At 46.0% G+C, this 23197-nt stretch overlaps 1 protein-coding gene across 1 annotated transcript in view; it reads left to right on the top strand.

Annotated features, from left to right (window-relative positions):
• The window catches only part of ADAMTS10 (ADAM metallopeptidase with thrombospondin type 1 motif 10), an 80993-nt gene extending 60878 nt beyond the window's left edge, over window positions 1–20115 (top strand). Inside the window, exons 15-24 of the mRNA XM_084825529.1 lie at window positions 718–851; window positions 3017–3140; window positions 5904–5984; window positions 6223–6386; window positions 6956–7082; window positions 9170–9299; window positions 9993–10197; window positions 12772–12948; window positions 18478–18634; window positions 19975–20115. Coding sequence (XP_084681655.1) covers window positions 718–851; window positions 3017–3140; window positions 5904–5984; window positions 6223–6386; window positions 6956–7082; window positions 9170–9299; window positions 9993–10197; window positions 12772–12948; window positions 18478–18634; window positions 19975–20084 — 1409 coding nt within the window. The 3' untranslated portion in view covers window positions 20085–20115. The remainder of the gene's footprint in view (window positions 1–717; window positions 852–3016; window positions 3141–5903; window positions 5985–6222; window positions 6387–6955; window positions 7083–9169; window positions 9300–9992; window positions 10198–12771; window positions 12949–18477; window positions 18635–19974) is intronic.
• The last annotated feature ends 3082 nt before the right edge of the window (window positions 20116–23197 follow it).

The following is a 23197-nucleotide window of genomic DNA, read 5'->3' as shown; positions in this document are numbered from 1 at the left end:
TCGAAAGGGTCTCCTTTTTGAAGAAGAAAGCGTAAGAGTTTCTCACCCTCTGTGTTTCTGGATGAGTCACTGATATGGGCACACCTCTTGATTTCAGAACAGGGACCCGTACAGAGATATAATGGGCAGGCTCTGCAGAGGGTTGGTTGTTCTTTTGCATCAGGAGTGATTCAGTGAACAATTATCACCCAATGCAGAGGTAGGGCAGAATCACCCATTCTGATCAGAGAGAAATTGGAATGAGATCAGCCCAGACTAATGACTCATCCAGGGTCACAGCTGGCTGTCTCTGGAGGTCAAGTTATTTTCCTGCATTGCTGTGTTGGGAATGACTGAATGCTCAAATTGCACCAAAGGAGACAAAGCACAGAGAATCATACAGAGATGCAACAGGTAGCCTCCTCTGTGGGTTTTTATCTTGGTGCTCTTAGGAGATTTTCATTGATAAATTTATATCTTGTAGCACATCATTTGGCCATAACTGGACCCAGGTGCAGAAATTGGATTGCCCCACTGGTAGAGCACTGCAAATTCATGTAGGGGAAATCCAATTTGCCTGCCACAGGTTGAGCAGCTGCAACAAGGGAATTGGTTTAGATCCTTGCAATAACTTAGCACCCAAATGCACATTTATTGTGGCTGGAAAGGGCATTGCCTGCTGGCAAAAATAGATTTGCTCTCCAGTTCCATCCAATTGAACTACATCTCTCCCTGCAGGTGGTGTAAAGTCCTGCTCACTCAACTGCTTGGCTGAAGGCTTCAACTTCTACACAGAGAGAGCTGCAGCCGTGGTGGATGGGACCTCGTGCCGCCAGGACTCTAACGACATCTGTGTCAATGGAGAATGCAAGGTGATTGCACTGTTGCTCTAGCTAGCCACTGCTCCTCTCTGCCTGTATGTCACTGAGTTGTGATTCAGGTTTGATGTGCAGCTTTGGGGAGTTTAATTAGGAGGGAGGGTGTAAGCAAGAATATGATTAGGATAGGGGTGTAGAACCTCAGGGGTGGAGGCCCTCTGGTGATTCCCAGAAGGCCCTGCTACTTTTGCCCCAGCCACAGATCATTTGGAAGTGTCCCAGCTTTTGTGCAGTTTTCCCCATTCTGAGAGGCTGAAATGCCTCTCCTAAGGCTTAGTGACTGTCTGTAAGAGCTAAGCTTTGAGCTAAAATAGGCTGGTGTTTTTTGGTCATACCCCTTTTCCTTTCAGCCCCTTTTCCTTTCAGCTCTCAGATATCCACAACTGGAACGTGGCTTCTGAGAGCATCTCCAAAATGAATTTCAACCCTTGGGCTGGAAGAGGTTCAATACCCCCTCTGCAAGAGAAGACTAGAGCATTTAGAGCTTTTGAGTTTTGAAAAGAAAAGTGGCTAAAGGGGGTAGACGTGATAGAGGTTTAGAAAGTTATGTATGGTTGGAGAATATAGATGGAGGGATGTCTTCCTCCCTCTTTCATAATATTAGAATCGTGAGCCACCCAATAAAAGTGATAGGAAGTTGTTGATTCCAGACGAAAAAGAAAATCCTTCTTCATGCAAGGGAGGATTAACTGAAGGAACTCACTGCCACAATTCATAGCCATAGGCACTGGCTGGGTTGGTTTCAAAAGGCAGCTGATGGAGAGCAACTGATGGAGGGCAATGGATGGAGAATGGACCTTCTATTGGCTGGTAGCCATGTTTAGAGGTAGCAAACCTGTCAATACCATTTTCCGGCAAGCAACAACATCAGGGGCCAGTTGCTTTCATCCCCTGCTTGTGGGCTACCCAGAAGAATCTGGTTGGTCACTGTGGGAAACTAGATGCTGGAGAAGATGGACCATTTGCATGCTCCAGTAGGACTCTTGTTGAGGTGTTCCGTGTACTTATGAAAAGCCAGTGTGGTGTAGTGGTGAGAGTATTGGACTGGGGTTAGGGAGATCTGGGTTCTAGTCTCCACTCAGTCATGAAGCTCAGTGGGTGACTTTGGGGCGGTTACTGACTCTCAGCCTAACGTACCTCACAGTGTTGTTGTGAAGATAAAATGGAGAGGAGGGGGACCATGAAAGCCCCCTTAGGCTCCTTGTAAGATGAATAAAGGTGGGATGTAAATGTAATAATAAACCACTGCTAGCCATGATGTCTGTGTGGAGCTTCCATGTTCAGAAGCAGTCTGTCTCTGAATACTAGATCCTGGTGAAAAACAAGAGGTCCTGCTGGTGGTATTCTTGGAGGCATCTGATGGGCCACTGTGGTCAGCAGGGTGCTGGATTAGATGGCCTCCTGGGTTGAACCAACACAGCTCTTCTCATCTTCTCAGTAGGACTGTAGTTGCAACACACTTCAGAAGCATGTGGTAGGGAGGGATCTAAATGGTTTTCAAATAGGATCTGAAGTAAAACTAAAAATAAACAAAGAACCACCACAACTTAAAAAAAGGATACTGGAGAGTTGGAAAAAGGAAACTAAAAATGATCAAGTGGCTGGAGCACTCCCTACGTGGAAAGGTTACAACGTCTGCAACTGTTTAGCTTAGAAAAAAGGCAAGGAAGGGGAGATTTGATAGAGATGTACAAAATTATGCCTGGTGTGGAGAAAGTGGAGAGGTAGACATTTTTCTCCCTCTCTTCTGATACTAGAACCCACTGGGGTCATCCCCTGTAGCCGATTGGTGGGAGATCCAGGATGGGTAAAGGGAAGGACCTCTTCACACACCACAGAGTTGAACAATGGAATTCGCTACCACAGATGCTCTAAAACGAGATTAGACAAATTCATGGAGGATAAGGCTAGCAATGGCTGTTAGTCATGATGGCTATATATTACCTCCAGTATCACAGGCAGCGTGCCCATGTACAACAGTTCTTGGGGAACACGAATGGAAGAGTGCTGTTGCACTCTTGTCCTGCTTGTGGGCTTCCCAGTGAAAGCTGGTTGGCCACTGTGTGTACAGAATGCTCACTAGAGAGGCCTTTGGTCTGATCTAGCAGGGCTCTTGTGATGTTCTCCTCCATAATCTCTGCTCAATTATTTCCCATAAGCATGTGGGCTGTGACCGCACCCTTGGCTCAGACACCAAGGAAGACAAATGTCGTGTGTGTGGAGGAGACGGGAGCACCTGTGAAACCATTGAAGGAATCTTCAACCATTCGCTGCCCGATGGAGGTGGGAGTAAGTCCTGGAGGGCATACGAATGTATCACCATAGGAGTTGCAGAGGCAGTTTTACCACTATGCAAACAGATGAACTTCCTCTATTCTGAGAAGAGCTCTTTAAAAAAAAAGTTGTGCAAGTAGAGCTTAAATGAGGATGTTTTGCCTGAGGGTGGTACTGATCGGCCAGTATCTGTCATGTTGTGAACTCTCAGTCCCACCAGCTGTTTTGCAGTTCTTTTCAACATGTTTTCAGGTTTAAAATGAAATGATGACAACCACACAATGGCTGAATGGATAACCAGATAAATATACATTTGGTGCTTTGAAGATATTTGGGCAAGCTGCCTGAAAACATGGGGAAAGATGGCTGGCTGAAGCAGAGCTTTGTTCACTCATGTGCATATCTGTCAAATTGGACTCACAGCATGGATGAACCACTGTCTTCACCCAGAAACCTCATTGGCTTCAGTGGGACTCAGATCTTGGCTACATGTTGTGTTCACCACATCAAAAATAACCACATCTGGCCAAGCTCTGTCTTTGCTTCACAATAATGCATGGAGTTGGACCATCAGAGGCTCTAACTTCCCTGTGTGGTTGGCTCTGATCCAATTCTGTTGTCTCTAAATAGATCAACACAAGTGGGCCATACAACAAAATGTTGCAGCATAAAGTTCCACCCATTCCATTCCTTTCTCCTCCCCATGGTTTTCTGGTGCTCTTCCCCAACAACCAGTCAGCATTCTGAAACCACTGACCATACTCATTCCTCATTGGGATGTTTTTGAGGTCATCCCCCCCTTTAGTGATTCCCCCCCCCCAAATATTTTATGTGTCTGCAAAACTTGGGATTCCTTGGGATTCCCCTGAATCTTCTGATTCCTCCTTCTTGTGTGTGGGTGGTGCCATTTTGGCTACATAAGGATTGGCACTTTCTCTGGATCAGGGACGGGGATGGGCAAATGAGCAATATTCAAGATTGCTAGGATCTCTGAATATTATCTTGCTGCTTGTCTTGTGCCTGATTCCTGTTTGCACTTGTGATCACTGCATGCTCTGCATGAACAGGAAAATTGTGCAAATTTCCCAACATCTATGCAACTTTCCTAATTTGCGCAACTTTCCTTCATAGACTAAAGCAGGGCTGACTGAGTCTACAGGAAAACTTGCACAAATTAGGAAATTTTCATGAAATCACACTGGGAAAGTTGTGCAAATTGAACGTGAGCACATGTTCAGCAATTTGTGAATGTTGTCAGTGGACATGTTCTTGCAAACATATTCAGGGCTTTAAACAAATTGTGCTCACTTGTTTTCTTAGCAAAAATGAAATTTGCATACAATTCTAATCAGGGACCCTGAGTTCCTATCGCTGTAAAACCTATTTGCATCTTCCCACCAGTTACATTGAGGGAATGTCATAACTCAGTGACAGGGTATGTGATTTCCACAGAGTAAGGTCCCAGGTTCAATCCCTGACATCTCCAGCTAAAATGACCTTAGGTATCAGGGCCCTAAAACACAGATGGCCATTGTGGGAAAATCTGGCCCTTTTGGGGCTCACCAGATTTCCCCAGAGCTGGGAGCCCCTGGCTTTGCATTTGTGAACCAAACTGCAGAATTTCTGCCTGCAATCCAGGAACTTTCTCGGATTTTTTTTGCCATTTATGCAAATGGCAGCTGCAATTTGCACAATTTATGAAAATTCTGGCCATAATTTGCTTAAGTTGTGCAAATTGGAGCTGTAATATGCTTACTTTTGTGCAAATTTCAAGTGCAATTTATGCAAATTAAGCATATTATTACAGCCGCAATTCATGTAAATTAAGCATATTATGGTCAAAATATGCATAAATTACAGATGTGATTTGCATAAATGGTAATTTAAAAACAAACAAACCCAAAAATCCATGAGCTGACCTGGCTTGATAGAGTCTGGCCAGCTCACGGGTAAGTGAGCTAGAGTCTGGGAGGCCAAGCTGATGAAAGCTTGGTAAACTTCACCCCCTGGATAGATTCCTCCAACACCCCTAGTCTAAAAGCCCCCTTTCTGCCTGGAAACATGGAGACCTGCTGCCGATCACAGCAGACTATACTGCACTGGATGGAGCAATGATATGGATGGAGCAATGATATAAGGCAGTCTCATGGGCTGACAGAAACCAAGTCCTATAAGAAATCACAGAATCATAGAAGAGTAGGGTTGGAAGGGGCCTACAAGACCATTGAGTCCAACCCCCTGGCCCCTGCTCAGTGCAGGAATCCAAGTCACAGCATCACTGACAGGTGGCTGTCCACCCTCATCTTGAATGCCTCCAGCGTGGGAGAGCCCACTGCCTCCCTAGGGAATCGGTTCCATTGTCGTATTGCTCTAACAGACAGGAAGTTTTTTCCTGATGTTCAGCCGGAATCTGGCTCCCTGTAACTTGAGCCGATTCTTCCGCGTCCTGCCCTCTGGGATGATGGAGAAGAGATCCTGGCCTTCCTCTCTGTGATAACCTTTCAAGTACTGGCTGAAAGAATTTGGCCTAGAGAAGAGTAAGGGGAGACATGATATTGTCCTTCAAAGATCTGAAGGGCCATCAGGCAGAACATGGAGCAGGCTAGTTCTCTGTTGATGTAGAGCAGAGGTAGGCAGAAGGTGAATCTCCGGATGGTATAGGACCACTTCGCATGTGCCCCACGTCCTTTGTGCCAAATTTGCACACCCAATTTAAGCCTTGAAACAGTCTGTTATAATTCCCTGGGCTCACATTCATAATTTGTCCTGCAGGCTATGAAGAGGTGATATGGATCCCCAAAGGATCGGTGCATATTGACATCCGGGAACTCAACCTTTCTCTGAGCTATCTTGGTGAGGTGCCTGGAAAGGCCTCAGGCCTGATGTCCTTGAGGTGACCTCTTACCTCTAGCTTTGCATGTCGTTCTCCCCTCCCAACCTGAAAATAGACCCCCCACTCTCTCTGTTTCCCATATACTGTATTCCCTACCATCATTAGTGATTGGTATCTTGGCCTTCTTTCATCAAGTGTGAAACATCAAAGAACCATCCATCTTTACCTTAGACACTTTCTCTTGGCTTCTCTTCGCAGCTCTGAGAGGGGAGAATGATGAGTACTTTGTCAATGGGAAACTCTCTATTGACCCTCCCCGGCGCTTTGACATTGCTGGGACCACATTCCACTACAGGCGCTCACAGGATGAACTGGAGTCACTGGAGGCCCTAGGGCCAACCAACATCACCCTCATCGTCATGGTTGGTTACAGTGCTGAGCCAACATCTGTGCTGGGCGAGAGGAAGGGTTGATTTTGCAGAAACCTTCATAAGACTCAAAATGGGGTTCTCTCTTTGGGCAGTTATATGGTGAAACTGATATGGTGACCAGTACAAGAAATAGTGCCCATCATTCTAATTGGCTCCATTTGTGACATCATCACATAGTTAAATCTGATTGATTTCATAGGCATTGTGATGTTATCCTGTCCAGTGCGTGATCCCTGATTGGCTTCATAGGCATTGTGATGTTATCCTGTCCAGTGCATGATCCCTGATTGGCTGAGATTTATTTTATTTTATTTTTTATTTAATAATAAAGGGTAAAATTTGAGGGGTAATGCAACAAAGGGGCTATTAAGGCAGCAAGCAGAAACAGGAGCTGTCAACACTTACAGACAGTCAAGAAAAAAAAAAAATCTCTTCCCCCTTCCAAACCCCCAAGGTGCTTATTCCAACAGTGAATTTTGTGCTTATCCATTTGGGCATGAGTGAGAGGTGCTCCAGTTTCCCATCCCCAGTGCTGTGATGTGGTTGTCCCCTCTCTGTAGGTCCTTGTGCGGGAAGAGCTGCAGAGGATTCGGTATAAGTTCAATGCACCCATCACTGGTGGTTCTGTGACCCAGTACTTATGGCACTATGTCGCATGGACAAAATGTTCAGCCATCTGTGCCGGAGGTAAGGATTGCTATAGTGGAGATCTCCGAAGGGAAAAGGGGAGAGATAAAGCCTGGATTATGATTAAGCTTTACGTATCTGATTGGCTACATAGGCCACTGCATGATCCCTATTTGGCTGGGATTAGGGATGGATGGACCCACCACTGTCCGGTTTTGGCAGGCACTAGCTGAAGCACAGCCCTTGCTTGAGTCTCCCCCGGACCCATGCTTGAGCCCCCACAAGTTTGCTGAGCCACCTACACTCACCCTGGATCCCATCCGCGGGCACCCGCCATTTTCCTGAGCTTGTTTTTATGGAAAAAATAGTCTTTTTTAAAAATTCGCACATTAAAATATGTGCACATTCGGGCTCGGAAAGGTTTGTGCCTATTTAAATATGTGCATTTTTAAATGCCTCCTTTTTTCATAAAAACAAGCTTGGGAAAACAGCGAGTGCTCGTGGACAGGTCCAGGTGAGTGCGGGGAACATCCAGGAGGGCGTGAGCAGAGCAAGCGAGGCCAGAGGCTCGGCGGGTGCAGTCTGGAAGTGCAGGCGTTGGCGGGGGGTGGGGAGCCTGACGGATTCCCGGACCCAATCAGGGACCCATGTTAGCCCTAGCTGGGATCACTTGAGATGTCATGTCATTTCCAGTAGAGCCAAAATTTATTCAAAGACATTTCGGAGTGTTTCCTTTTTCTCATCCCCCCCCTTCCCCTAGAAGTTGTGACTTGCAACAGCAGCCAGACAAGCAAAAAACACACACCTGGTTGTGGGTGAAGGCAAAAGTTGTGCTATAGCCACAGTTCAGAGTAAGCCCCACCCTTAAGAAACTGTTGGAGAATTTCTCCTCCCCGTGGAGGAATTCAGTGAAATGGTCCCCCAGTTTCTCTGCTCACAAATAGGATAGGGGTGGAAGAGAAATGCATCTGTTTCACATTTTAATGTGAATTTATCTAATTTAGCGCGTTTGAAGCAATAGGTGGGCTAAAACTTAGCCTTCAAAATCCACACTGCTTCAAATTTTGCAGTGGAGTTCTCCAATCAAACCGTGCATACAGAAATGTGTATATTAGGGGAAGGTTCACACATATCTTAGTGAAATGTGAAATGTTAATGTTAAAATGCATTACATTAGGAAAATTAGAAAAAACGTGTAACGCACATTTTAAAAATATATGTGCATGGATTTGTATCATAGCAATGAATACGTGTGAAATGCATACAGCTTTCTACCAATTATACATAGGCTTCAACAAAAGTGGACCAATTATCCAAATAAGTATGCATTTGATGGTGGTGTCTATATACCACGTATTCAAATATTGAAAGCGTTGTAAGGTCTTCAATCCATTTCATTGGAGGAGGTGAACGTTTATCCTTCCAATGTTGTAATCTCACTCTTTGAGCTGTCAAAAGGGTGCAGAGGATCCATTTTCACTGACTACTTGTTAATTTCCATGAAGCAGGTAAAAAATTTAAAAGAGTGCATACATCAGTGAATATTAAAGACTGTTCCAGACCAGTACAAAATTTATCTGTGTAATAACCTCCCATCTCAAAAGAAGCAGCTACTAGACATTGTCAAAACATAAGTTTAAAAGAAATGTTAACTGCATTGCACCATCAGCAATTAGTTGAATTAGACATTCCTTTATTAAAGAGATGTGGCAGTGTTCAATAGACACGAAACAAAAGTTTTTGCTGAGTGAGATTCAGCCTAAGATCCATAGATGTGACAAGTAGATGCCAAAGCAATGATTAGGCATTTTGTGGTGGTGCCCACAGCAGATTCTCAAATTCCCAAATGTGCCCACAGGTCCAAAAAAGGCTGGGGAGCCCTGCTCTAGAAACTTAAAGTTGGCTTTTCCAGGAAGCTGAAATCTACACCCAGTAGCAAACTCCCCCCCCCCCCATTAGCATACACAGTATCTCATGTCCACACATCTTTTAAAAAATTCTGGGGGCTTGTGGGAGGCGATCACTGGTGTTGAAACACAAGACTATTTGGCGAGGAGATGTTCAAGGTGCCTGGGGAGGGTGAGAAGTTGCTTTCTTCTGTTCTTTGAGTCTTAGCATCCTCACTCAGCACCCCAACCATCCTACAGGCAGTCAAGTTCAGTCAGTCGTATGCAGGAACCAGGCTGACAGTTCTACGGTGTTCAACCATTTCTGCACCCCAGAAACAAAGCTGCCCGAGAGGCAAAGACTGTGTAACACTGAGCCATGTCCGCCAAGGTGAGTTTGATCCTTGCCCACATCTGTGTGGCTGTGTCTAGAGGTGTGCTGGTGTGCAGGAGCTATTCCCCAGAAGGGACCGGAGGCTGAGGTTGGGAGCAAGGAAGGAAAGAAACTCCCAGGTTTTGAATTTACATGTAGAAAGTCATTTCAGCGAACATCTTTGTCATTGTTTTTTTTTTTTATCAATAGTTGCAATTATAGTAAGGAAGGAAGAAACACAGGGAGAGACAGATAGAGAGGTGTCTGGAAGGAAACTGAGGCAGAGCAGGGAAAGGCAAAGTTTTGGGAAGGGAAGGAATGAGAAGGGAAGGGAATATGTACACAGACAGAAACCTGGAGGGAAACTAAGGCAGAGTAAAACATACAAAGGGGGGCGGGGAGAGAGAGAGAGAGAAAGAGAAATCATTTCCTTGGGCTCCATCAATTTTAGTATTACATTCTACCGTGACCAAGAAATTAAACAAAGGGTGGGATTATGCAAAGGAAGGGTGAAGCTGTGTAGATATGGGCTGACCTCATTCTCAATGCTTCCTGTTGAGTTCCATGAGACAAAGTTATTGAGTTTCAGGTTGTGATCGGACAAATCCTGACTCTCCCTGCAGATGCTTGGCATCAACATGTAGTTAACCCTCCCCAAAATGGCATCCTTCACTGCCCACCCCTTTGCTTTCTGCCTCCTGTCTTCATCAGCTGGGTCATTGGGAACTGGTCCGAATGCAGCCGCAGCTGCAACCAGGGAGTGCGCACCCGGAGCGTGACCTGCCGGCGCAAGGTCTCCACCACCGAAGAAAAAATACTGGATGACTCCTCCTGCAGCCTGCTGCGCCCCCGTGTGCTGGAGCCCTGTAATAACCAGACATGCCCCCCGGAATGGGCTGCCCTGGACTGGTCTGAGGTATGTGTCTCTAGACCAGGGGTGCAAACAGAGCAGCCTGCGGGCCACAGGTGTCCCCCAAACCCTGTCCGGCAGTCCCCCAGTCCCCCAACATCTGCTGCTGCTGAAAAAAGTAAACACACACACACACACACACACTAGGAATGGGCTCTGTGGTTCCTTCCTTGGAAGCCTCTTTCCTAGATGGTCCTAGAAAGCAGGGCTGAAAGATTCCTGCTTGCTTCCAGAAATGCTCTAGGAACAAAGCTTCTATAGTGAAAACCACAGAGCCTGTTCCCAGAGCGTGGTTTTCTTTTTGTTATTTTCAGTGGTAGAGGGAAGGGAAGGGTTAAAGCTGTGAGTGAGTAGACGTGTGTATGTGTGAGTCAGGGTGAGGAAGTAACTGTGTGTGTGAGAGAGTAGATGTGTATCCGAGTGGGGGTAGTGTGTGTGTGTGTATGTGTGTGAGGGGGGGTATAGGGGAACTCAGCTCCTCACAGATTATGCCCCAAAGGAATGCAGCACACGCCCCACCCCAACCCCGAGTCTTATACTGAACATTTTTTATAAATATCATTTCATTTATTACATTTCTATACCGTCCAATATCTGAAGCTCTCTGGGAGGTTTACCAAGATGAAGACCTTAAAATTGCATTATAAAAACCACTTACATATAAACATATAAACAGGCACCATGCATGGAGACATGAATATATCTAAAACAATTTTCAACAGTCAACAATAAGAAAAATCCAGGACCTGATTACAACCTCATCATAGGCTGCCAAATGCCTGAGAGAAGAGGAAGGTCTTAAACTGGTAGGGATGGCGGAGAATTTCTCCCCGAAACTTCGGGGGGCCGAGCGCCAACGTGTTCGGCCCCCCGAACAAGTTTCGGGGAGAAATCCTCCGCCCACCCCGCACCCCGCACCCCCCCCCGGGACGGGACTTACCTTCGCCGAATGTCCCTCCCGGCGGCGGGTCCGGCCGGCGGTTCGGCGGGTGTTCGTGCGGGGCGGGAGCGGCAGCCAGTCTTTTGACCAGCTGCCGCCACCGCCATTCCAATAAAAGAAAAAAAAAACGCCCCCGTGATAGGCTACGTGACGATTAACGTAGCCTATCATGGCTAGATTTGCAAAGTCAGCCGTGATAGGCTACGTTAATCGTCACGTAGCCTATCACGGGTGACTTAAAAAAAAAAAAAGCGCGTACGGATAATGGCGGCCCCCATAGGGAGCCACCATTCCCGTTCCTTATTTGGTTGCTGTAGTCTACGTAAAGAATTACGTAGACTATGGCGAAAATAAGGGCAATGCATAGCTTTGACACTTTGCAGATCTAGCCGTGATAGGCTACGTTAATCGTCACGTAGCCTATCACGGGGGCATTTTTTTTTTTTTTAACTTTCGAGTCCGCGGCCGGGCGAGGCGGGAAGCCTCCTCCCCGGCCTGAATTTCGGCCGGGGCGAGGTGGGAAGCCTCCCCCCCCGGCCTGAACTTCGCGGGGGGAGCAGCGAAGCGCCTCCCCCCCACCGTGAACAAGCTTTGACGAAAGGTTAAGTGACTTTCGTCCACCCCTATAAACTGGTGCTGAAATGATAACAATGTTGGTGCCAGGCGGGCCTTGTCAGGGAGATCATTGCATAACCGGGGGGGGGGGGACACCACTGAAATGGCCCTCTCGCTTCTTGCCACCTTCAATGCCTCCCTCACAGGAGGCACCTGGAGGAGGGCCTTAAATGATGAATATAGTGTATGGGTAGGTTCATGCCTGGAGAGACACTCCATCGTATATTGGAACATATATAAGATAATCACCATTTGAGTGAGTGAATGGTGTGTCTATGCATGAGCAGACACTCAGTGTGGCCCTTGGCGCTGAAGAGGTTGTGCACCCCTGCTCTAGACAATGGCCATCTAACCCAGTTCTCATGCAACATGACAGCTCTTAGATTCTTCTGACAACTAATACCCATATTAGCTAGCAATGGAGCCCCACGTTCAAAAGCAGTGTACCTCCAATTCAGAGAAGTTTAAGCCTTCACACCTTGTCAAGTTCCCAGATGCATCTAATGGCACCTGTGGGAAACAGGAAGGTGGATGAGATGAACCTTTTGCCTGATCAAGCAGTTTTCTTACATGTTCTTATGGAGCCTGTCTGTCTGTTTGTCTGTCTCTCTCTCTCTCTCTCTGTGTGTGTGTGTGTGTGTGTGTGTATCAGTGGCAGTTTGTCAGGGAGCTAAATGCAGCTTCTGTGTACAGGGATAATCTACCTCTGATAGGAAGCCCTGGTGCCTGCATGCCCTTGTTTTGGGCTTCCTGGAGGCATCGGGCTGCCCAGTGTGGGAAAAAGGATGCTGCGCTAAATGGAACTTTGCTCTGATCCAACAGGGTTCTTCTTGTGTTCTTGTCCCACTGTGCCTGTGCTGACCCATTCCATAATGCACAAATGCACACACACCAGTCCAGCAAGTCCCTACCTCCCATCATCCCTGAAGTTCGGATGCACGTGCCAGTAGAACACCTCCACTGAGTTCAGCCAGTCTTTTTGTTTGGAATTTCATCCTAGCCTTAATATCTCCCTCTCCTTGCAGTGCACCCCGAGCTGTGGACCTGGCTTCCGCCACCGGATTGTCCTTTGCAAAAGCGGTGACCACAGCTCCACCTTGCCAACCTCCCAGTGTCCTGGGAATTCCAAACCCCCCACCAGCATAAGGTGCAGCCTCCGACGCTGCCCACCCCCACGGTGGGTCACTGGCGAATGGGGAGAGGTACGAAACCCCCATGTCTCTATTTTCCTCCTGCAGTTAGGCATGCTAGAGAAATTCAAGGTGGACTAAAATGAGCTCGGATTTCTAAGAATCCAATCTGCGGATTCTGATACAGAGCGACCCCCTCAGGCTGCATGGAGTCTGTGGACTTTTGGATGATGTTTTTTACTTTCCTGAAATTTATGCATATAAATCCATAGAAAAATACATAAGTTTCTGCTGAGGAAAAGTGGAATGGAATGGGGGAGAATACACTAAATGTTACATACTGAGGTAAATTATGTAAATACTTACGTAAATACTCAGGTAATTATTTACGTATTTCTTCCGCATGATGAAAAAAAAAAATTCGCATCCATCTGTGAGAGGACGATGGAAGAAAAGGCAACTGACCATCCACGAAACACAGACGTTGCGGATTTTACACAGTCCGTACATCCCTACCTGAAGTTTCATGGAAGAATTCAAGTATTATTCCAGGATGGGCCACTAGGAGGAGCTGTACCCAAGAGCAAAGAGCCAATGTCTACCATATTGGTTTATTTTAACCTATGTTGGGGGTGTGGAATACATGGAGGGGAGGCCCAAAAGAGAATAATCTCAGAGGTATTTCATAAGGGATCCAGAGTACATCCTAGTCAAACGTTTGAAAAGTGTGACAGTTAAAGACGATAAAATGCAATATAAAGTTTGAAACCACAGTATAAAACTAAAAATAACAACCAAACAAAAGATAGCAGCAGTGCAAAGATTAAAGTACAATACCAGATATAAAACAGAAACTAAAAAACTAAAATGCCTGGGAAAATGAAAAGGTCTTCACCTGACATTAAAAGGAGCGCCATGTAGGCACTCTGGGAAGCTCATTCCACAACCAGGGTGCCACAGCAGAAAAGGCCCACTTTCTGGTGGCCACCCACCTCACTTCCTTTAGTGGGGGCTCACAAAAAAGATGGCCTTAGGGTCTAGGCAGGTACTACATAACCTGGCCCCAAACTGTTTAGAGCTTTGAATGTTAGTACCAGTGCTTTGCCCCTTCATGGATCACTGCCTTGTTGTGGTGAAGGGGCTTGTGTAACTCAGTGAAGCCATAAACTATGCCGTGCAGGGCCACCCAAGATAGACAGGTCATGGTGGAGAGTTCTGACAAAATGTGGTCCACTGGAGAAGGAAATTCTTGCCAAGAAAACCCCATGGAACGCATCACAAGGCTAAAAGAGATGATGCCGGAAGATGAGCCCCTCAGGTTGGAAGGTGTCCAATATACTACTGGGGAAGAGCAGAGGGAATTTCCAAGTAGCGCCAGAAAGAGTGAAGCGGCTGGGCCAAAGCTGAAAGGACACTCAGCTGTGGATGTGTCTGGTGGTGAAAAGAAAATCCGATGCTGTAAAGAACAATATTGTTTAGGAACCTGGAATGTAAGGTCAATGAATCAAGGTAAGCTGGAGGTGGTCAAACATGAGATGGCAAGATTGAACATCGACATCTTGGGAATCAGCGAACTAAAATGGAAAGCATGGGTGAATTTAATTCAGGTAACCGTTATATCTACTACTGTGGGTAGGGATGTCAGAGAATTCCGCGACGGATCTCAGTCAGGCCGAATGCCAGTGCATTCAGCCCCCTGAAATCCATCGTGGAATGAAGCCTCTGCCCCCCCCAACCCACAAAAGGCGCGCGGGACAAAGTCCCTGCCGCCCCCAACCCACAAAACGCGCGCGAAACGGAGCACTTACCTGCTCCCGTCCGCGCTGCTTTGCGAATGGCGGCCGTTCTGCAGCTGCCATTCACTTCCTCCTCTTCATAGCCGTGATAGGCTATGTAAATACTTATGTAGCCTATCACGGCTAATGCAGGGACGCCATTTGCGTAAGTATTTACGTAGCCTATCACGGCAGGGTGAAAAAAAACCAGCGTATGCAAATGGCGGCAGCTACCGCCATTTGCGTACGATGGGGTTTTCCCCCCTGCCGTGATAGGCTATGTAAATATTTACGTAGCCTATCACGGCTCAATACAGGGACACAAATGGCGGCGGCTATGACAGCTGCCATTTGCGTCCCTGCAGGGCTGCCCAGCGGCCGGATGTCTGGCTGCGAGCGGCTGGAGCCGGCTGGCGGCTCCGCGGCTTGGCTGTGGAGTGGAGCCGGCTGGGCAGGATTCCGGGGGGCAGGACTGGATCGCCTCCCCCCCCATCAAGGATTCCGGGGGAAGGGACGGAGCACCTCCCCCCCACCGCGGATTGCCCGGCGTGGAGCCAGGTAGGTGTTTCGTACATCCGTAACTCTGGGCAAGAATCCCTTAGAAGAAATGGAGTAACACTCATAGTCAATAAAAGGGTGAGAAAAGTAGTACTGGGGTACAATCTCAAAAATGATAGAATGATCTCAGTACGAAACCAAGGCAAACCATTCAACATCACAGTAATTCAAGTCTATGCCCCAACCACTGAGGCCGAAGAAGCTGAGGTAGATCGGTTCTATGAAGACCTACAACACCTTCTAGAATTAACACCAAAAAAATATGTCCTCTTCATCATAGGGGATTGGAATGCTAAAGTAGGAAGTCAAGAAATCACCAGGATAACAGGCAAGCATGGTGTACAAAATGAAGCAGGACAAAGGCTAATAGAGTTTTGCCAAGAGAACACACTGATCATAGCAAACACTCTTTTCCAACAGCACAAGAGGCGACTCTACACATGGACATCACCAGATGGTCAACATCGAAATCAGATTGATTATGTCCTTTGCAGCCAAAGATGGAGAAGCTCTATACAATCAGTAAAAAACAAGACCTGGAGCTGACTGTGGCTCAGATCATGAGCTTCTTGTTGCAAAATTTCAGCTTAAATTGAAGAACGAAGGGAAAACCACTAAACTATTCAGGTATGAACTAAATCATGTCCCTTATGAATACACAGTGGAGGTGATGAATAGATTTAAGGGATTAGACCTGATAGACATAGTGCCTGAGGAACTATGGTCAGAGGTCCGTAACATTGTTCAGGAGGCAGCAACTCAATCCATCCCAAAGAAAAAGAAATGCAAGGAAGCAAAGTGGCTGTCTGATGAGGCTTTACAAGTAGCTGAGGAAAGAAGGGAAGCGAAAAGCAAGGGAGAAAGGGGAAGATATATCCAACTGAATGCAGAGTTCCAGAGAATAGCAAGGAGAGACAAGAAGGCCTTCTTAAATGAACAATGCAAAGAAATAGAGGAAAACAACAGAATGGGAAAGACTAGAGATCTTTTCAAGAAAATTGGAGATCTCAAGGGAACATTTTGTGCAAAGACGGGCATGATAAAGGGCAAAGAAGGCAGGGACCTAACAGAAGCAGATGAGATTAAGAAGAGGTGGAAAGAATACACAGAAGAACTATACAGGAAAGATCTGAATGTCCTTGATAGCCATGATAGTGCGGTCACTGAACTTGAGCCAGACATCCTCGAGAGTGAAGTCAAGTGGGCCTTAGGAAGCTTTACTAACAACAAAGCTAGCGGAGATGACAGTATTCCAGCCGAGCTTTTTAAAATCCTAAAAGATGATGCTGTTAAAGTGCTGCACTCAATATGCCAACAAATTTGGAACACTCAACAGTGGCCACAAGACTGGAAAAGGTCAGTTTACATTCCAATTCCAAAGAAGGGCAACGCCAAAGAGTGTTCAAACTACTGTACAATTGTGCTCATTTCACATGCCAGCCAGGTGATGCTTACAATCCTACAAGCTAGGCTTCAGCAGTATGTGAACTGAGAACTACCGGAAGTACAAGCTGGGTTCCGAAGAGGCAGAGGAACTAGAGATCAAATCGCCAACATTTGCTGGTTATGGAGAAAGCAAGAGAATTCCAGAAAAACATCTATTTCTGCTTCATTGACTATGCTAAAGCCTTTGATTGTGCGGATCACAACAAACTGTGGCAAATTCTTAAAGAGATGGGAGTACCGGACCACCTTACCTGTCTCCTGAGAAACCTGTATGAGGGTCAAGAAGCAACAGTAAGAACCAGACATGGAACTACCGATTGGTTCCAAATTGGGAAAGGAGTATGACAAGGCTGCCTATTGTCGCCCTGCTTATTTAACTTATATGCAGAGTACATTATGAGAAACGCCGCTGGGTTGCATGAATCACAGGACAGAATTAAGATTGCCAGGAGAATTATCAACCTCAGATACACAGACAATACCACTCTAATGGCAGAAAGTGAAGAGGATCTAAAGAACTTCTTGTTGAGGGTGAAAGAGGAGAGTGCAAAAGCTGGTTTGAAACTCAACATTAAAAAAACAAAGATCATGTCATCTGGCCCCATCACTTCCTGGCATATAGAAGGGGAAGAAATGGAAGCAGTGACAGATTTTATTTTCTTGGGCTCCAAGATCACCGCAGACGATGACTGCAGCCATGAAATTAAAAGACACTTGCTTCTTGGGAGGAAAGCTATGGCAAACCTAGACAGCATAGTAAGAAGCAGAGACATCACCTTGCCGACAAACGTCCGTATAATCAAAGCTATGGTTTTCCCAGTAGTAATGTACGGCTGTGAGAGCTGGACTATAAGGAAGGCTGAGCGCTGAAGAATTGATGCTTTCGAACTGTGGTGCTGGAGAAGACTCTTACGCGTCCCCTGGACTGCAAGGAGGTCAAATCAGTCCATCCTAAAGGAAATCAACGCTGAGTGCTCATTGGAAGGACAGATACTGAAGCTGAAGCTCAAATATTTTGGCCACCTAATGTGAAGAGAAAACTCTCTGGAAAAGACCCTGATGCTGGGAAAGACTGAAGGCAAAAGGAGAAGGGGACGGCAGAGGATGAGATGGCTAGATAGCATCACCAATGCAATGAATATGGACTTAAGCACACTCCGGGAGAGAGCAGAGGACAGGAAGGCTTGGCGTGCTATGGTCCATGGGGTCACGAAGATTCGGACATGACTGAATTACTGAACAACAACCAATGCTTTGAATCGGGCCCAGAAATAGACTGGCAGCCAGTGCAGATGGAAAAGTACTGGCATAATAAAAAGTACTGGTACTAAGATTGTTAACTGGCCAACACAATCTGGTTGCCTTATTTTGGACCGTGAAGTTTCTGGACCGAATAGTCCCTGGCCAAGTCCCTGGGGGATTGTGCTGCTTGTTGTCACCCTGGAAATGGCAAGTGTTGCTTGAATGGACTAGCACCAGCCAAGTCGGGCACATCCTCTGTGCTCCCTTGGAGTCCAAGCCCTCCCTGGAAGAACACGATGAGGCTCCTCAGGCCAGATTGTGGAGCCCGGTGGACCGGATTATGTCTGTGGGTATAAGGTTCTGCACCCCTGTTATAAAGACTTAAGCACACAACCTCTAATATCTTTATGCATGCACCATTTTAAAAATAATCAGATCTGGAGTAATGTTAGAAAAGCAGCTGTGGGAGGAGGTCATGTTAAAAGAGGAAGGGGGGAACTACAAAAAGAAAAAGTAGCAGATTTTGTTTTCTGCTTAACCCACCTCAACCTTTCTACATCTCCCTTGCTATTTCCCATAGTGCTCTGGGCAGTGCAGCTTTGGGCAGCAAAGGCGTTTGGTCCAGTGTGTGACCCACACAGGGCAGCCATCCAGCGAGTGCGTGGAGACCCTGAAGCCGATGATGATGCAGCAATGTGAGAGCAAGTGTCACTCTGGACCGACGGAGAACCCAGAAGGTATCCATGTCGTGGGATGGTTTTACATTCATGTTACAGACATGGGGAAGCAAAGAGATTTCTCCATTGGGAAAAGTAATCTTGCGCAGCCCTCTGGATGGAACAGTGTCTTGGGATAGGGACGGGGGAGAAATGAGTTCAGTTCACATTTTAATGTGTACTTATCTAATTTTGCACTTTCTAAGCAAGATGCAAACCAAAACTCAGTTATCCTTCCAAATTTGCACTTCCCCAAATTTTATAGTGGAGTTCCTCAATTAAAAATGTGCATAATAGGGGAAAGTGCACACAAAAATATGTATAGTCATGAAAATAACATTCAAATTCAAAGAATTGCTTGGGAAACCTGTGTATCTTAGACAAAATTGGGTATAAAATTGCATGTATTTGGATGAATGCACACAAAAATAGATTTTCTTGCTTTTCTTTTTTTTAAATGAACTGAAGTTATGATTAGAACAATTCTCACAGTTCAGGAAAAACTGAAATTAAAATAGGAAAAATGAGAAACTAAGAGAAACTGACATTGACAAATTCATCCATCCCTACTTGGGGCACATGGCATGGTTCATGTCAGGAGCGCCCTAGAGGCCTCTTTCAGTACACTCCAATAGCCAACTCAAGACACAGACAAAAGGATTCTTTTCAAGGCTTTAATCCTTTTACAACTTAATGACTCTTTCAGATGCTAGTCACCAGTGACTAAGTAAGGAACAGCAGAGTAGCCTATGCTCCGGGTAGGCAGTTGGTCCCCGTTTGAAGGAGAATCATGGGAAGACCCTGAACTTATGGGCTAGGGAGAGATCCTCCCACTTTCCTTTGGGTCCACAGGACGCGGCCGTTGCTTGCGTGCCAAACGGGCGCTACGCCTCCTTTCCGCGCCCTCCATCGCTCGTCACTCTTTGTGTCTGTGTCGAGCATCCAGCAAGCCCCCCTCCCACACTCTCTCACTGCCCGGGTCACTATCTATCTCAGGAATGCCGGCAGGAGGAATCTCTGCCAGCTGCTGTGCCTGTGAGGGATGAGCAGGCTCCTCTCCCACGGATTGTTGATCCTCCTCAGAATCAGAACTGCTCTGGGGTTCTATCGGCTCAGTTTCCACCCTGACATCTCATTACCCAGTAACCGTGAGATGCGAGGTGGGAACTTGGCCTGGGTGTCCACACCAACCTTTGGCAAAAAGGAGTAAGCACAACAGATGTGCCAGGCCAGCAAGGGAACCTTAACAGCAACTGACCAGAGCAGGACAGGGGGTGCTCACTGACCAGCCAAGGTTGCATTCTCTCAACTCTCTCTCTCTCTCTCTCTCTGTCTCCCTCTCTCTCATTTTCCTTCTCCAGAATGCAAAGATGTGAACAAGGTCGCCTATTGCCCTTTGGTGCTGAAGTTTAAGTTCTGTAGCCGGACTTACTTCCGACAGATGTGTTGCAAAACCTGCCAGGGGCATTAAACCAGGGCACACACACTTGGCACTGTGAGAAAACTGGAAAGGCCCAGGAAGAGGGGTAGCAATGCCATTTCCCAAACACCACCTGCCCCTTGCCACGGGATTGCCAATGAATTCAAAGCAGGCACCGTGGGCCACGCTACTCCCAGCAGCCAATGAGAAGCCGTACTCTTCCCATTCCCCAGGAACCTCTGTTGGGCCACTGCTGAAACGTGTGCCATGGTGGTGGGTGCTAAGTGTGGTGCAAGAGAGTATTGTGCCATGGGCAGAGGCAGGGCAAGGGAGATGGGTGAGGCACAGCTGAGTGCATTACTTGAAACTCTGATGTTCTTATTTATTTTAGTAGCACAGCTGGGTACCACGATCACTGGCTGCCAGCCCTGCCACCGTGGTATCCCCCCCATCACCCAACGGGGTGGGAGGAGTCAATTCAAGTCACCAGAGCCCCATCATCATCCTCTGTATTTTTTCCCTAAAGGTGATGCCTGGAATTTCCCCACACTCAATGGGGCCATTGCAGGCCAGCCTTTGACGGTGCTACGGAGGAGGCATGGTAAGGGAATTTGGATTCACAAGGGGAAGACGGGATAGAACAGAGCATCCCAAAGCTGCAACTGGGTGGCAGAGGAATGAGAGTAGAATATAAGTCAGATGTGTATATATATATGTATGTATGTATATATATATATATATATATATATATATATATATATATATATATACACACACACACACACACATACATACATACACACACACACACACACATACACACACACACACACGTGGGAAATCCCATAAAATTAATTTTGTGTGTGCATTTTTAAGGCTTTCTAAGAGAAGCAAAGACACAAACAAAAGGCGGGGCTGTAGCTCAGGGGAAGAGCCCCCTGCTTTGCATACAGAAGGCTCCACGTTCAACCCCTGGCATTTCCAGAAGGGGTCAGAAAGACCCATATCTGTAGCCCCAGAGAGGCAGAGCTGCTGCCCATCAACATAAACAGATAGACCAATGATCTGACCCAACAGGAAGCAGCTTCCTAGATTCCTATGTCAATCAACGGTTTATCCAGAAACATTAGACTCTTACTTGACCTTTAGGAGAGAGACCACAGTGGTAGAGCCCTTGCTTTCCATGCAGAAGGTTCTGGGTTCAATTTCTGACATCCCCAAGTAGGAAAAAAACCATGGCCTTGAACCCTTGGAAGCCACTACGAGGAAACATAGAAGACAATACTAAATGGACCAATAGTTTGACTTGGTATCCTTCTGTGTTCCAAGTGGATTTTCTTGTGCATCTTCAGGGCAGTTGAGGTTTTTATGTTCTCAAAAGATAAGCATGAGGATATATTAGTAGTTTCCTCCAAATCTGAATACAAATTCTCCCGAGGCCACTCATGAATGGAACATGGCTGTTAGCAGCCAAATTGCAGCTCTGGGGAGGGACAGGACAATGTTGGTTTTTAATTTTTGTGTCAATGCATTTGCTGGTGCTGGGCCTTGTGTCAAATTTAGCTTTTAAAAATATTTTTGAAGGTGCATATTTTGATGGCCCCTCCCTTCCCCCCTCGAACCCGCAGCAATTGAATGTGTGGCTATGAATAACAAATTGGTGCTATCCTTTCATTGTAACATCTCTAGCTTTATTTTATTTCTAAGTAATAAGATGGATTTTTTTCTACCCTGGAAGGTTCATTGTTGATTCAGATGTGATATTAGGTTTTTTTTTTATTTTTAATGTTGGGGAATGACTTTTTGAAGTGGTCTTACAAGTGTGTACCTGTGAAAATACTGTGTCAAATGCTTTGCCATTTCTGTAACTTTCCCAGGGAAGATCCAACTAGGAATACGGGAGAAAATATTCAGCATGTACCTAATTTTACACTTTCAAACCAATATGTGAACCAAAATTCACTTATCCTTTGAAATTTGCACTTCTCTGAATTTTACATGGCATTCTCAAATTTAAAAAAATCATACAAAATGCATATATGAGGGGAAATAATATTAAAATGCATTGCGTTAGGAATATTGCTTGCAAAAAATTGCATATTAGGAAACAATGCATTCAAAATTGCATGTATTAGGATAGCTATGCAAAAAATTGTTCACGAATTTTCATGTGAACTTTTTTAAAAATTCAAAATTCAAGATGAACAGGATTCAAGATTGGAAACTGAGAAACTGAGAGAAACTCATACTGAGGTAGATGCTCTTTAACTTGCAAGCTTTGTGAAAATACCTAAGGCTTTCAGTTGCTTTAGTTCCTCCATGTCTTGTTCCCCACTCTGCATTATCACTGTTCATATACGTGCATTGATAAAGCACTGTTAAAAAACCCCCAGAACCATCTTGCCATTGTTGCATGAACATTTGTATTAATATTTCTTGTGCAGTGTTTTACTGATTCACATCGAAATGCTGCACAAACAGAATCTTGCTACAATCATATGGATGACTGGATGCTTTTTTTGCAGTATTTTAGCAATGCACCCATCTGCACATTGGAAATGTAGAGGCAGTGGTGCAGTTAGATCACTTTAGACTCTGGTCATAATGGTTTTGGGGTGGGGGGCCAGCTCTTTAGAAGGTAATGTGTATGACTTTACTTCAAAATCTAATAAGCCAGCCCTGCTGTGTGGGAGCCCTCCTGCCCATTCTGCAAAGTGAGGCTCCCAAATCCTGCTATGACAGCACCACTGTGTAGAGCAGGAAGGAAAGACACGTATATCAAAAAAGAGCGCAACAGGAATCCGCATGTTCCAGTTCTAGAATAAAGTTTTACTATTCTTCCAGCTGAACCAGAATTAAGGAGGAGTGGAATTCAGTGCGGAGTGAATTGGCAGAATAATAAAGGAACGGAATAGGGTTGATGTGTTTATGACCTGTTTCTTGGATCTTACCTGGAAAAGTCCCCCGTAGAGATCAGTACCACTTCTCCCTCCCTCTAGAATGTACCCCACCTGCTCATAAGTCTAGGGCAGTCTTCCCTAGTTTAGCACCCCCCAGTTGGGTTGGACTACAATGCCCAAGATCCCCAACCAGCCATGCTGGCGGGAAGGTGCTGGGAGTTCTGGTTCCAAACATCCGAGGGCACCAGATTGGTCTAGAGCTTA

This window comes from Heloderma suspectum, chromosome Z (assembly GCF_057233095.1).
Source record: "Heloderma suspectum isolate Gila_16-S chromosome Z, 16-S_ref, whole genome shotgun sequence".
Taxonomy (NCBI): Eukaryota; Metazoa; Chordata; class Lepidosauria; order Squamata; family Helodermatidae; genus Heloderma; species Heloderma suspectum.
The sequence above is the reverse complement of the archived record's forward strand: the minus strand, read 5'-3'. Positions and strand labels throughout refer to the sequence as shown.